The 12508-nt window shown below is 38.2% G+C and overlaps 1 protein-coding gene across 12 annotated transcripts in view; it reads right to left on the bottom strand.

Annotated features, from left to right (window-relative positions):
* The window catches only part of MEF2C (myocyte enhancer factor 2C), a 184205-nt gene that overhangs the window by 11831 nt on the left and 159866 nt on the right, over positions 1-12508 (bottom strand). For all 12 annotated transcript variants that reach the window (XM_088130273.1, XM_007426750.4, XM_088130275.1 and 9 more), the window contains 3 exons: positions 5751-5923; positions 1784-1913; positions 215-350 (listed from right to left, as the gene is read on the bottom strand). In XM_088130273.1, the coding sequence (XP_087986399.1) occupies positions 215-350; positions 1784-1913; positions 5751-5923 (439 nt within the window). The remainder of the gene's footprint in view (positions 1-214; positions 351-1783; positions 1914-5750; positions 5924-12508) is intronic.

Genomic DNA, 12508 nt, shown 5'->3' on the forward strand with positions numbered 1-12508 from the left:
TCATTCTGCCAAGACTAGAGCCTTGGTTCCCTTCAAGGTGCCTCAACTCAGGATACTAGAAACTGTGGGATTAATTCTCCAGACACAAGACTGGGTGTTAACTTCTGTTACTCCATCAACGAGGGAAAAGCTTTATAACTGAAAACAGGATTATTTGGGGGAAAGATAGCTATGGTCTTTTCAAAATAATATAATACTTTGAATTCTGACTTACCCCAATTGACTGAGGGTAGATGGTGGCATGTTGTGTAGATGTTGCTGCTGCCAGCCAGTTACTGAACCCAAGTGGAGAGCACTGGCTGTGTTAAAGCCAGATAATGATGACAGATCTGCACTACTTAGCGAATATTCTGAATGCAAGAATAAAAAACACAACAATTTCAAAATTAAGGAGAAAAGAGTTAAATAACTATGAGCATATTTGTTCATGTTCCATTAATTGAATGAATGAATGAATGAATGAATGAATGAATGAGTGAATGAATGAATGAATGAATGAATGAATGAATAAATAAATAAATAAATAAATAAATAAATAAATAAATAAGGTATTGCAACTTCTACTGCAGTTGTGGTATTCAAGACATGCCCTTCTCCTCCCCATTTCACTGCAAGCACAATATGTGGATGCATACACGGATACACAAGTGTGTAAACTCAGCTTGCTATCTTAGGAAACAAATGCTAAGATTTTCTGGTTCCTGGTGAACCTTCAGCTTGTGACGTTTTGTAATATTTTTAGCAAACGTTTATCACCATCACAAAATGCAGCCTACAAAGGGATCTTACTTGCAAGGAATGGGAAACCTACGAGTCTTCAGATATTGCTGAGCAACAACTCCCAGTTGCCTGGCCCTGCAGGGCAATGGATGTTGGGCACTGTAGGTTAGCACCTACTGGAGGGCCACAAGTTCCCCATTTTTATACTGAGTATGGGCCAAATACATGAGCCTTAAGGAAGATTACTATGAAGTGCAAACAAAATTAGATTAGCCTTGGATTCTTGGAAATAGCAAGCTTAGGCTTTGGGGTTAGTATTCAGGTCAGTGTGTTCCCATGGACTGTGAACACACATTCGAGCCTTTAAGTGCAGAAGAGAACAAAGATGCACAACTGAGCTTCTGCATTGTGAAGCCTCCAGACTAGCCAGGCCCATGTTAAGTTTTAGAGTGCTAGTCAATGGAGAAGGGACAATATTCAGGGCTTCAGCTTTTGGGGGGACCCTGAACTGGAAAATGACCCCCCCCCTTCCAGATAAGGATTTGGGTGCAGCCATTCATGTCTCTGCCAGTCCCTGACCACCATGCAGTAGATGGTTCCTGGAGTGATATGCCCTCTGTCATCATTACTGCTTCATATCATGCCTTTCTGATGTACAAATGGATGCCATATGAGTGTGCAAAACAGGCACTATGGAGCCTACAGCTCAGGTAGGTATGGAAGCATATTTGTTGTCTCAAAAATGTATGATGCAGGTAAGTTACACCTAGACTGTGTCAGCAGGCATCAATTAATTATGAGAATCAGAACCCCACAAAGCACATTCTGATAAGGGAAATTTAATTGGATCTTCAACTGTCAAGTATGAATTAGTGATTTCTAAGCCACTTAAAAGTAATTCTTAATATGATGCACAATAAAAATGAGATGGGATTCTGAATATTGTTTCATTTCACGTTACCATGAGCAGCAATTTCATAGCTACTTGGGCTATGTTGTGTGTGAGTATCTGGCTTTTTTCTCACTGTAATCTACAAGGCTCAGATCTTATGTGAAAACTTACCGGTACCATATGTTGTTGAAATGGCTGATGGGTATCCTCCCATCCCTTGCCCTGGTAAAGTAGGAGTTGCCACGGAAACCACTGGAGTAGCCAATGACTGAGCAGACTGAGAGTTATTTATCCTTTGATTCTTTTAAATGAGTAAAATAAACATATTAATGGCAGGGTGGAAAACAGTTGAAACAAATTATATTTAGAGACTGAATTTGTTCATATGGTACAAAATTGCATACAGACCTCACTACATTAACCATTTATCATGCCGCTTTTATGAACTCTGCCAATCCCATGATTTATCATTTTTTCAAGAGACCACTTGTCACCATAGTAACTCATTACATCAGAATCTCCTAGGTTACCAAACATATAAGATTTTTCCCCTTTCCCCCCACGTATACATTGGTAGCAGTCAGACTATGAGGATAAGAATGTTTAACTTATAATCCTTTAGTTTTTTAAAAATTTGCCTGGGAAATACGACCAAAAGGATGATGCTAGTCCTTCATCCCAGTTTAGTTCCAGGTATGCTTAAAAAAAGTACCAAGAATCATTAGTTGTGCCAGATGGTAGAAGAGGACTAACTAGTGAAAGCAGCACCATGGCATGCACATGAACACGCATGTTCAACTTATCTATGGTTTCTGTTCCACCTTGGGACATGTGCAGAAGCCTGCTTCCATACGCAGACCTCCTTATGAACTGGGTGCCTATGGTTAAAATAGCCAATCTACCTGATGAATATGCAATGATGCATGTTCAGTTTTCCCCAGCAGATGGTGCTAGGGTCACTTCCATTCTTAAAAATGCTGAAACTTACACGAAGGATATTATTAAATGTACCTTTACCCTGTATTTTCTTACTGTGGGATACTAACACGTACAAATCAAGATGGGAAATTTAAAGGCATGGGGATCAGATGGAAACATTAAGTTTGGGCATTCAAAAATGACATTACTGGAAGAACATTAAATCTACCTTTTTAAAATGGTGGCTTTAAAGCAGTTAAATACAAAACTTTTAAACATCTTCCAAGCCTTGAAAGATAGATGGGGCAGACTTCTGAATATTTTTTTTTTAAGAAAAGGTTCAATTGTGAGAAAGCTTCCTATTATTTCAACTGTCAACTCAGTAGGGGAAAGCAAATGAATTGTTTCTGCATGTCTTCAATAAACATTATTCTCACTTACCAAAAGCAGATCAACATCCTCAGACTGATAGCATGAGAGAGGAGGATGAATAATTAGCAAAATCAGATATTCTAAAGTGTTCTGCTTTCAATGCAAGAAGGCATAGCTTCACAACAGTACACAGTAGAATTGGCTATTAAGCTAGTGATATACCCTGGTATAACCTCATTAAACATTATTTAAATTCCTATATTTAGTACATATATCCCTGCTTAGTTTCTTCCTTTTTTCTTAGAGATGAGGATTAATCTAAGGGTATCACATCCATGTTTTTACCTTCCTAATCATTACTTCATCTGCAACTCATACTCAACAACATCACAGTTGCAAAATATCTTGCCAATCAGATGATATCTTGGAAAGTATTACTTAAAAAATAAATCATTTGATGGAGATGCTTTCTGAAGGTCAGCCACACAAGTGATTGAGCTTATCCTATTCCTTCAAGAAGAGATAGTTGCACTGATGGGGTTTTATCCAAGTATCCAAGTGGATATATAAATGCATCAGGCTAGTAGTTAACACAGAACTGTTCAAAATGGTTGTCAGTTTACTTTAGACAGAGCAGTATTCTTAGCGTTGCTTAGCACTTCTCATCGTTTTTCGAGTAGTCCTATTTTTAAGGATTACATTTCTCATGGAAAATCGACCTCCTATATGCTTTCATAGAGAATAATGAAAGATACACAGGTTTAATGCACTTCAGAAAATTCAAGGATATCTTAGCTGTCTAACATGTGGACATGGACATGATAATCATTACTAATGAAGAAAAGTTTTAATTAAAAATGCTGTTTATAATTATTGTAAAATGTAACTTTTTGGCTGCAGAGTTGCAGAAGTACAGGCTCACTTCTTTAGGTTATTACTTGGTGGGGCTCAATGAAAACTTAAAGTACTGTCTTTGTGTGATGTCAAAGCATAGCTTCAAAATGCTTCTAAAGACAGTAATAAAAGATACTATGAAATCACAGAGAACACCAACCTTTTTAGAATATAACTGAAAAAACTGTGGGGATAGGAGCAGTGGCAAGTCACAAATTAAAATGGTATCAAAAATCATTATTTGAACATGAATTCTAGGTTCAGACTAGTGCTTTGTTTTGATTTGGTTATGATATGATTCTTGTGCAATTCAGTAGAATTCAGTTCAGTCCTACCTGGGCTAAATCTTATTGAATTCAAGGAGACATACTCCTAATTAAGTTTACAAGGAATTGCAGCTTTGGTTTGCTCCCTTTGTAAAGGGTTGCCTTTCTCCTAGGAACAAGCCAAAATTTTATATAAAATGGGCAACTCTTGAGAACAGAAGGAGTAATCAGCAAGGCAACAACTTTATAAAATATTAAATACTGTGTTTGAAAACACTTAACAACATTTTGGTGAGTTTAATTCATTTATTGCATGTGCTTTTAAGCTGCTTCCATCACTTATATCAGGTGCCCTGCACCCCCCACCAATAAAAATACATAAAAGCTTCTGGCCCAAACATATGTGACCCAAAAAAACCCCTAATGGGCCTAGTTCAGTCAGCACAGAAACAATGAAATAGTGTGAAATGGACACACTGATGTGCATTCTCCTAGCAAGGGACCAGAATGCACAGAGGAGCTAACGCACTTCCTCTTCTCATAAGTTCTAGAAGCAGAAGGAAGTGTGAATCCTCTCTCTCCACTTGTATGGAAAGTACAGCGAGACACCAAGGTTTGCTGCAATTGCTCTGAGCATGCAAGGCAATGAACTGTGCCTCGGTTGTTCTTCTGAACTGTGGTTGGAGATCGTGTCTGAACCAACTAATGCTATAAAGCCCATTAAGTCCATTAGGGGCAACTCTTTCTCCTTTTTAACTTAAATGTTGGAGGTGTGAATTTCACATCCTTGAACTGCCATTATGGCACAAAGTACACCTACACAATTCTGAGGTTGATTAAAAGGGCAATAAAAGCAAACAACTGAATAATTTATACTTAATCAGTGCTTCTGTGGAAGCCAGTCTCCCCTATCTGCCAAATGGGTTAAAATAAAAAAAGGAAAGGTCCATAGGACTTTTTAAAAGGAGGGAAAAAGTCAGACCAGAAGGTTTTTACTCTTTTAAAGCTTTTTCTTTTAAAACCATGACATTGCTGTTTGCCATAAGTCTCCTTAACATTTTAAAGAAATAAGTATAATCTTAGACTTTCTGAGGAATTTTTGGTTGAAGGAAGGATGAACACCAGCAGGACTCTGCCTGTAGCTAGTATTCACTCTGCCATGAATTTATCTGGAGCAACACCTCCAAATCTCATCCCAGTGAATCTACTGGAGAATTGCTTCCCATCACCATAGTGCACTATTAAGAATCTTATCAAACCATCCTGCAAACTGTCTGCAAAGAATTTTAATTTAGTAATCCCTCCCTCTCCCAACTAGTACTGTCAAATTATATTTGGATTGCAAATCCCAGAATTCCCAGCCTTTGGCATGTTGGCTAGAAATTCTGGGAACTGCAATGTCAACTTATATCTGGAGAATGACAATTGGCAAAAGCTGTTTGGTAAATTTTTAGAGAGCTCATTAAATTAAGGAACAATCTATATTTTCATCAGTGCAGTGCATTAAACTATTCATCTTTGAATTAAATCTGGCTGGAAAGTCTTTCAGTTTAAGGACAAGGACCTTGAACAACGTTCTTGAGCGACTGATAGAGCAGATAAATTCCTGCCATTAGGTTAATCTAGGAACTTAAAGCCTACTGGAACCTTTGTACCTTTGAAGGGAAAGGAAGAAAAGAATGTGTTACCACGGATGGCATGGTGTTCTTGCTTCCGGGTGGGATCAGTACTCGGAGGTCTGGTTTACGATTATTCAGTCCCAAATTCATGGGTGGAGGAGACTTTGCTTGCATATTCTTGTTCAAGTTGCCAGGTGAGACCAGCAGACCTGGGGAGTTTCGAGGGTTGCCATACCCGTTCCCTGTTCATTTTTGCAAAGAAAGCAAAACGAATGCAGGTTTAACAATAGATTCCTAGGTATGTAGATTAACCCTGAAATACACTCAGGGGATATTTTTCTTCTTTTCAATAACCTCAACAGGTATATACCAATTGTTCAGAAGACCCAGATCAGTATTCCCCAAGCTGGCTAAGATTTTTTGGGAGTTACAAGCCCAACACATCTGGAAGGTGTGGTATCTGATGAACAAATGGGATGGAATCTTTAAAATAAATAATAGTAACAATAAGGGTAGCAAAATAGAAGACAATTGATCATGACAGTCCCTTGAATAACCTCACTTGATATCATCTGGCACTGCATAATACTGAGCATTTGTATTGATTTCTAACATCCTAGGTAATATGTATTTTTACTTCATAGATTGTAATATTTTAAACTTAAACTTGCACAGGTAATTAACACACCATTATAGTAGTGTATGTTAATTTTTATTTGTTACTTTATCTCTGTTACGCTAGTATTTTATCCTTAGACTATTCTTTTTCAAATGTGTATTTTGATAATCCACTGATTAAGCTGTACAAGAGGAGCGGGCAACCTTTTGATGCCTTTACAATTTTTTGGATGGCGAGCTCTGTAGTGGGTGGTATGATATGCAAACTGAGTACAACTCTATCATGCACATGGGCAGATTAAAAAAATATCCTGGTCTTGATGAGTTGGGAGGAATATTGTGGGAGTTTCAGAACTAGATTACGCCTATTTTAGGCTTTACATTAAAGCTTTCATTCCTCCAGTTTTCAATCACTGTGGTGAGAGGGGAATCTGGAAACAAAAGAGAAGGTCTGAGGGTTGCATACTTCCCTAGAGTCTCCTGTTGCCTATCCTTGCTTCACAGGTAGCATCCAAGTAAGAATGACAGCAATTGCAATTAAAATACCAAACAGCCAGCTTTTATAAGTTGCACACAACATTTCGTAATAACAGCAACAAAATAGTGTTCTAACCAAATCAATTTCCAGAGGATTCCAATCCATTTCCCCTGCTCCAGATTACTTTTCTCCCACCAGTCATTGGCCTATGTTCAATACTGCTTTATTGGGTTGTCCTGGTTTCTGCACACCCAGGAATTTTTGTATACTTCTAAATCTTGGATTTTCCTTACACCTGTCACTAACTACCCCTAATGCTTAGATGGTGCAACTTTGGTTACATAAGAATAAGGACTGGGAAAATGAGCTTTGTTTGTATGTGTGTTATATAAATAAAGCCTGATTTTTTTTTTAACTTGATCAACGTTATAAGCTAAGTATGCCGCATTTATTTTCCTTTACACTGAGGCACAGAGCACTAGTTTTCCCTTCGTATGCTATGTCTCAAAAAAGATCTATTGCTCTTGTATCTTTCTATATCCACCAGACAATGTGAATGATGTGTGTGTGTGTGTGTGTGTGTGTGTGTGTGTGGAGAGAGAGAGAGAGAGAGAGAATGAAGGATGTGCAGGAGAACCAAGGCATCTAAGTCCAAATCACTACTTAGCTATGAAGTTCACTCTCTGAATCTAACCTGCATCACAAGTCTGTTGTGCAGATGAGTAAGGAATACATATGCCCCTGTGCACACTTAAAAAAAGAATGGGATGATAATATAAACAATAAGACTCCTTCACATTGCTCTTTTAATATTTTAGGCTCCTAACAGGAAATCTGGTGACCTTGAGAAAATTCTGAGCTACCTGAGGCAATGGGTTGATTGGATTCTGTAGGCTGGTTGTAACGTATTGAATATTTAACTGGATATTACCGAATGCTTGTTACACAGAAGAAAGAAACTGATGTCAGATGATATTGCTGGGGAGGTGGTGGTGGTGGGAATAGAAAAAGAAAGAACAAAAGCAAACCACAGTAAAAGGGGCTGTTTTATGGACAAATGCAATAGAATTCTGCTTAGCCTGACTCACTCCCCCCCCCCCCCCACTTTAGGCTTTTTTGTTTTGAAACAAAAGAAAGTGCAGCAAGGCTATAATTTCCAGAAAAGAAAGAAGAAGGAAAAAACAAACCGGAGGAGGACTCAGAAGCCTCTGAAATGCTTCACCCTCCATCCCTTCCTCCCCTGTCAGAGCTTAATCCTGAATGCTGAGTTCAGCAGGAGCCGGTTCTGATTTGGAACACACCCCTTCATGTCATCTCTGCACTTGTAGCTTTACATCCTGACATTCAGGCATCTTCGCCTTGTGCTAATTTGGTGCTTTCAGAAGCAGTGCTGCTTCCCTTCTGAAACTGCAATAATCACAATGATAATGCTGGCACAGCACTGCAATTAGCAGCCTCTCTCGGCACCAGAGGGAGGAGGAGGAGGAGAGGAAGAGGAAGAGGAAACAGAGGGAGCTACCGAACTTATTCACCCGGGCAGTGGCTTCTCAACTCTCTTATCTGAGAGGGAGTTTCATTCTCCCCCAGGGTCAGCAACCAAAAAAGGCACCTGCTATATACTGACATCGCGGTAGCTGGCTGGAATCCTTACATTTAAGATCCCATTTTTAAGGCCGCTGAAATAGTCAGCCTTTAGTGATGTGGCTGAAGCATGCAATACCAATAGAATTATGAAAACAAAACATATATAAAAAGTGGCGTGAAATCAGCCATAGATGCAGAAATAAATTCTCTCTCACTGGCTCACAGACTCACTGTCTCACTGGTGTACACAAAACTTGCGAATAAATATAAAGCAAGACACAATAGAGTTGATTCATTTTTAACTTTCTAATAGTCAGATATTTAATTTTCTAAGGCTACAGTTGTAAATGCACTTTCTAGGAAGCAAGTTCAATTCATCAGAGGAGGACTTACTTCTGAATACTGTAAAAATAATTAAGATTATAAAACGTTAATGCTTTTAGAGTTGCCTAATCATATAATCCCTGCATCCAGTGATAGTAAATGGCACCATGAATATTTAGGAATTAAAGATGGAGGCCCAAGACTCCAAGAAATTCTACCTTTATACAACATATATTGTACATAATACATAAAGTAACACATGCAGTAACATTTGCATTGGACTGATTGCTTTGCTATAGGAAATTGAAATCCTGTTTTGTTATATCATATAACATGCTTGCAAGAAAAGTAGGGTATAAATCTAATAAATAAGTTTACAAAATGACAGTCAATTGTTCAGTATAGAATACGGGATTCTTTCTTACATGCATACAAACATACAACTGATGTTTAAAACGCTTGTCTGTATGATCTAACAGTCAGACTTCTATGTGTTTCTTTTTAGAAAAAGGAAATGCAAGTGTGTGATGGGGAAATATTTTTTTTCCTAAAAACAACAACAACATTAAATCGAAGCAATTTGTTTAATAAAAAAGCTCAGCACTGGCAATGCCTTCCCATCATTTTTAGACTGTGCTACTTAGACACCAATCATGTACTTCTTTATGTATTTACCTACTATCGTAAAATATTTTGAAACGTGATGACATTTCCTGCATTTGTATTTTTAGAGCATCAAATTATTTTAAAGAGTGATTGCAATCTTCTCTTTACTAGTGGATTTCTGCTGTTCTTGGCTCATTGTGCCAACTGGCAATTTGGAGCCATATAATGACTGTTTCTCCTTCCAGCCACCAAATCGTTACGCTTTTGGCAGAAGATGGATTCTGGAATGTAAGACTGTAGACTCAAAACCCATGATATATAAACCCATCATTTGAAAATCTATGATGAATACATGCATGTGGCCTGTAGCAGAGGGGAGTCTGCATTTAATCTGGATGCTTAAACCGCATCCTCTGCTTAAAGGCTCTGGCCTCAACTGAGGCACCTTAAAGTTAAATGCCCTGAAAGTCTCTGTTAAATTCAGAGGCAAAGGAAAACCCAGCAGCAACAAAATCAACTCAGTCCTTCTAATATAGAGATTAAACCTTTCTTTAGCTTGCCCTTTAAAATTACACTTTGCCTGGACAGTTATCAATTTAAATGCAACTGTGTGCAGAATGCTATGTCCCGCAAGCCACTAGAAAGAGGGAAAATTATATGCCATGTACGGATGGATTTCCTGATTATAAATTAGGAGAAAATAAAGACCAGATGGAACGGAGGACTAGTTTGCATTATATTTTTATTCGATTAAAAGCCATATATTTGTTGAAATGGAATATATTCAATGTTATGTATATCACTTGTACTGCATAATGATGATGACGACAATAATGGAGAAGTAAAAGTTTGAGAGGGACATATATTTCTCAGCCAAGGTGCTCTGAAAACACCAGGGAACGCTGAGCATTTCTTTCCCCAGACCCTTACAATAACTTACTTTTTGTTTTATTGATTTTATTGAGTAAATGGTGTTTAAAAACAAGAAGCAAGACTGCTAAGTGTTGCACTGGAGCAAATAACCACTTTTCCCTTCAGTGTCCTAGGAGCCCTTTGTAGAAACCAGAAACACTGCAGAAGGAGACATGAAATGGAATGCTGTCTAACACCTTTTTTCCCCAGTGAATGCTTCTGCCTATCTCATTTGGAGAACAGATATAGGGCTTTTAAAAGGAGTTTTTGTTACGTAAGGGAGCAGTACATTCTTAAATGACATAAATTTCTTTCCACTCTTCCAGAAAAGCCCAATTGACTTATTCCCTGAGCTTCTTGACTGGGAGACATGGAGCTCTGAGCCTCCTTGGAAGCGTATGTAATAGTGTACATAAGAGAAGGTATGGCCTATATAATATGCACACACCTGCATGTGCACACATGCACACACACACAGCAAAAGACTCTCCATTTTATAGAAGAGAGTTCTTAAGGTTAAATCCTACAAAGAGCAGTTAAACGTACTTGGTATGTTTAGCCTTAAGAAGAGAAGGCCAAGGAGAGATATGATAGTAGTCTTCTGATATAAGAATGAATGTCACAGGAATAAGGTGTGGATTTATTCTCCATAGCACTTGAGGGTAAGACAAGAACCAATGGGTAGAAGCTTAATAGAGAGATCCAAACTTGAAATAAGGAGAAATTTTCTGACTGTGAAAGCCATTAAGCAGTGGAACATTCTGTACCTGCCTCATAGGTGCTCCATCACTGGAGGTTTTCAAGAAAAGAGTGGACAGCCATTTGTCATGGATGGTGTGAGGATTCCTGCACTGGCAAGATCACCTCCAAGAGGCTTCCAATCTACGACTCTCCCAAACAGGAAGCATTGTTAGGTAAATGAACTGCAGTTGTATCTAGCTATACAAGGATGGTCTACATTAAATGTCGCCATGTGGTACATCCATGTTCAGGATTCTGGAGAATCTAACTTGTTCCTATTTCCCTATTCCAAAACACTAGACTATTTGGGATACAAAAAAAATCCTTTAGGTAATTTTTTCTTCTCAAGACTGATTTGCAAAACGTGGGATTCCCCAAATTGCTTGAGGGAAATTGCTTGTCTTTTCTATTTGGATAGTGCTGTTTTGTTTTGGTTTTCTTTTAACCTATGACACTTTTAGGCTTAACATAAAAATGAACAGAAAGAGTGAGCCACCTTACCAAACCAACCAGAAGCATAAAAGACAACTGCATGAATTCCTGGGAGAACAACTGGCATCAAATGCTAGATGCTTATTATTTTTTCCACAATGCTCTTTTATTTAAAAACAAAAAGCAGAGTAAAATACAACAAACAATGTTTTGAATTGCAAAGAAAAACAGCAACTACAACCCAGGGCAATCCAGAAAACCATACAATTTCTGCAACCTTAATGCAACTTGTCGTCCCCTACCTCGCTGCTAAACTAACTGAAGCTTTCTACTATGTATTACATCTCTTAAGTATATCTTAGTACATTACCTTGGCTGAGTGGAAATGGCAGAGGAAAGCCCAAGTGGAAGCATACCCTTCCAGAAAAAGAAAAAATCTTTAAAAAGTAATTTCTGATCCCCGCATTATTGCACTAATGGCCTTTCAGTGCTGCGTTTCAGGGAGCAGACTAAGTCAGGTATGGCATAAAAGATATATTGATGGAGTAAAAATAATTTTGTGGGACTTGCATTCAATCACAACCTTTGCATTATTGAGCAATGTTAAAGGATGTATTTATTTGTTGTTTGTAAGCTAAGTTTTCTACAAGCAACAGCCTTTCATGACAAGAGGATAGAGAATGGGTTAGATCCATTTTGCTAGGAAAAAAAATTACCTCAGATCTCATGAAGTTCTGTTTAAATAGACTATTTATTCAACGTGGCTGTTACGGTCCTGCCAGTCTTCCGTACACTATGATGTCAGACATCTTCAGTCATGGGACAACAGCTAAACAGAACTTTGGAAACAAGTTATAGTGATGACTGGCCGATGTATCAGCTCTAAGCAGGAGTCTCACCGCATCATGCAAAGGCATTTAAATTGCACAGCTAAAGCAAAATCAGCCTCCAATAGTTTCATCTGTAACATCTGAAGAATAGATGTGGTACATGTGCCCCTGGAAACAGATGCTAGCTGAGATTTGGCTTCATGGATTTGTCATGCTTTTAGAGATGCAAGCAATGGCTCTCCAATGTTACTTTTCTGGCTTGTGGAAATGATGAACAGAATATTGTAAAAAACCGTGGCTGA

This window comes from Python bivittatus, unplaced genomic scaffold (genome assembly GCF_059951505.1).
Source record: "Python bivittatus isolate LINGU-HERP-01145 unplaced genomic scaffold, Pbiv_v1 ctg000850_np1212, whole genome shotgun sequence".
Classification (NCBI taxonomy): domain Eukaryota; kingdom Metazoa; phylum Chordata; class Lepidosauria; order Squamata; family Pythonidae; genus Python; species Python bivittatus.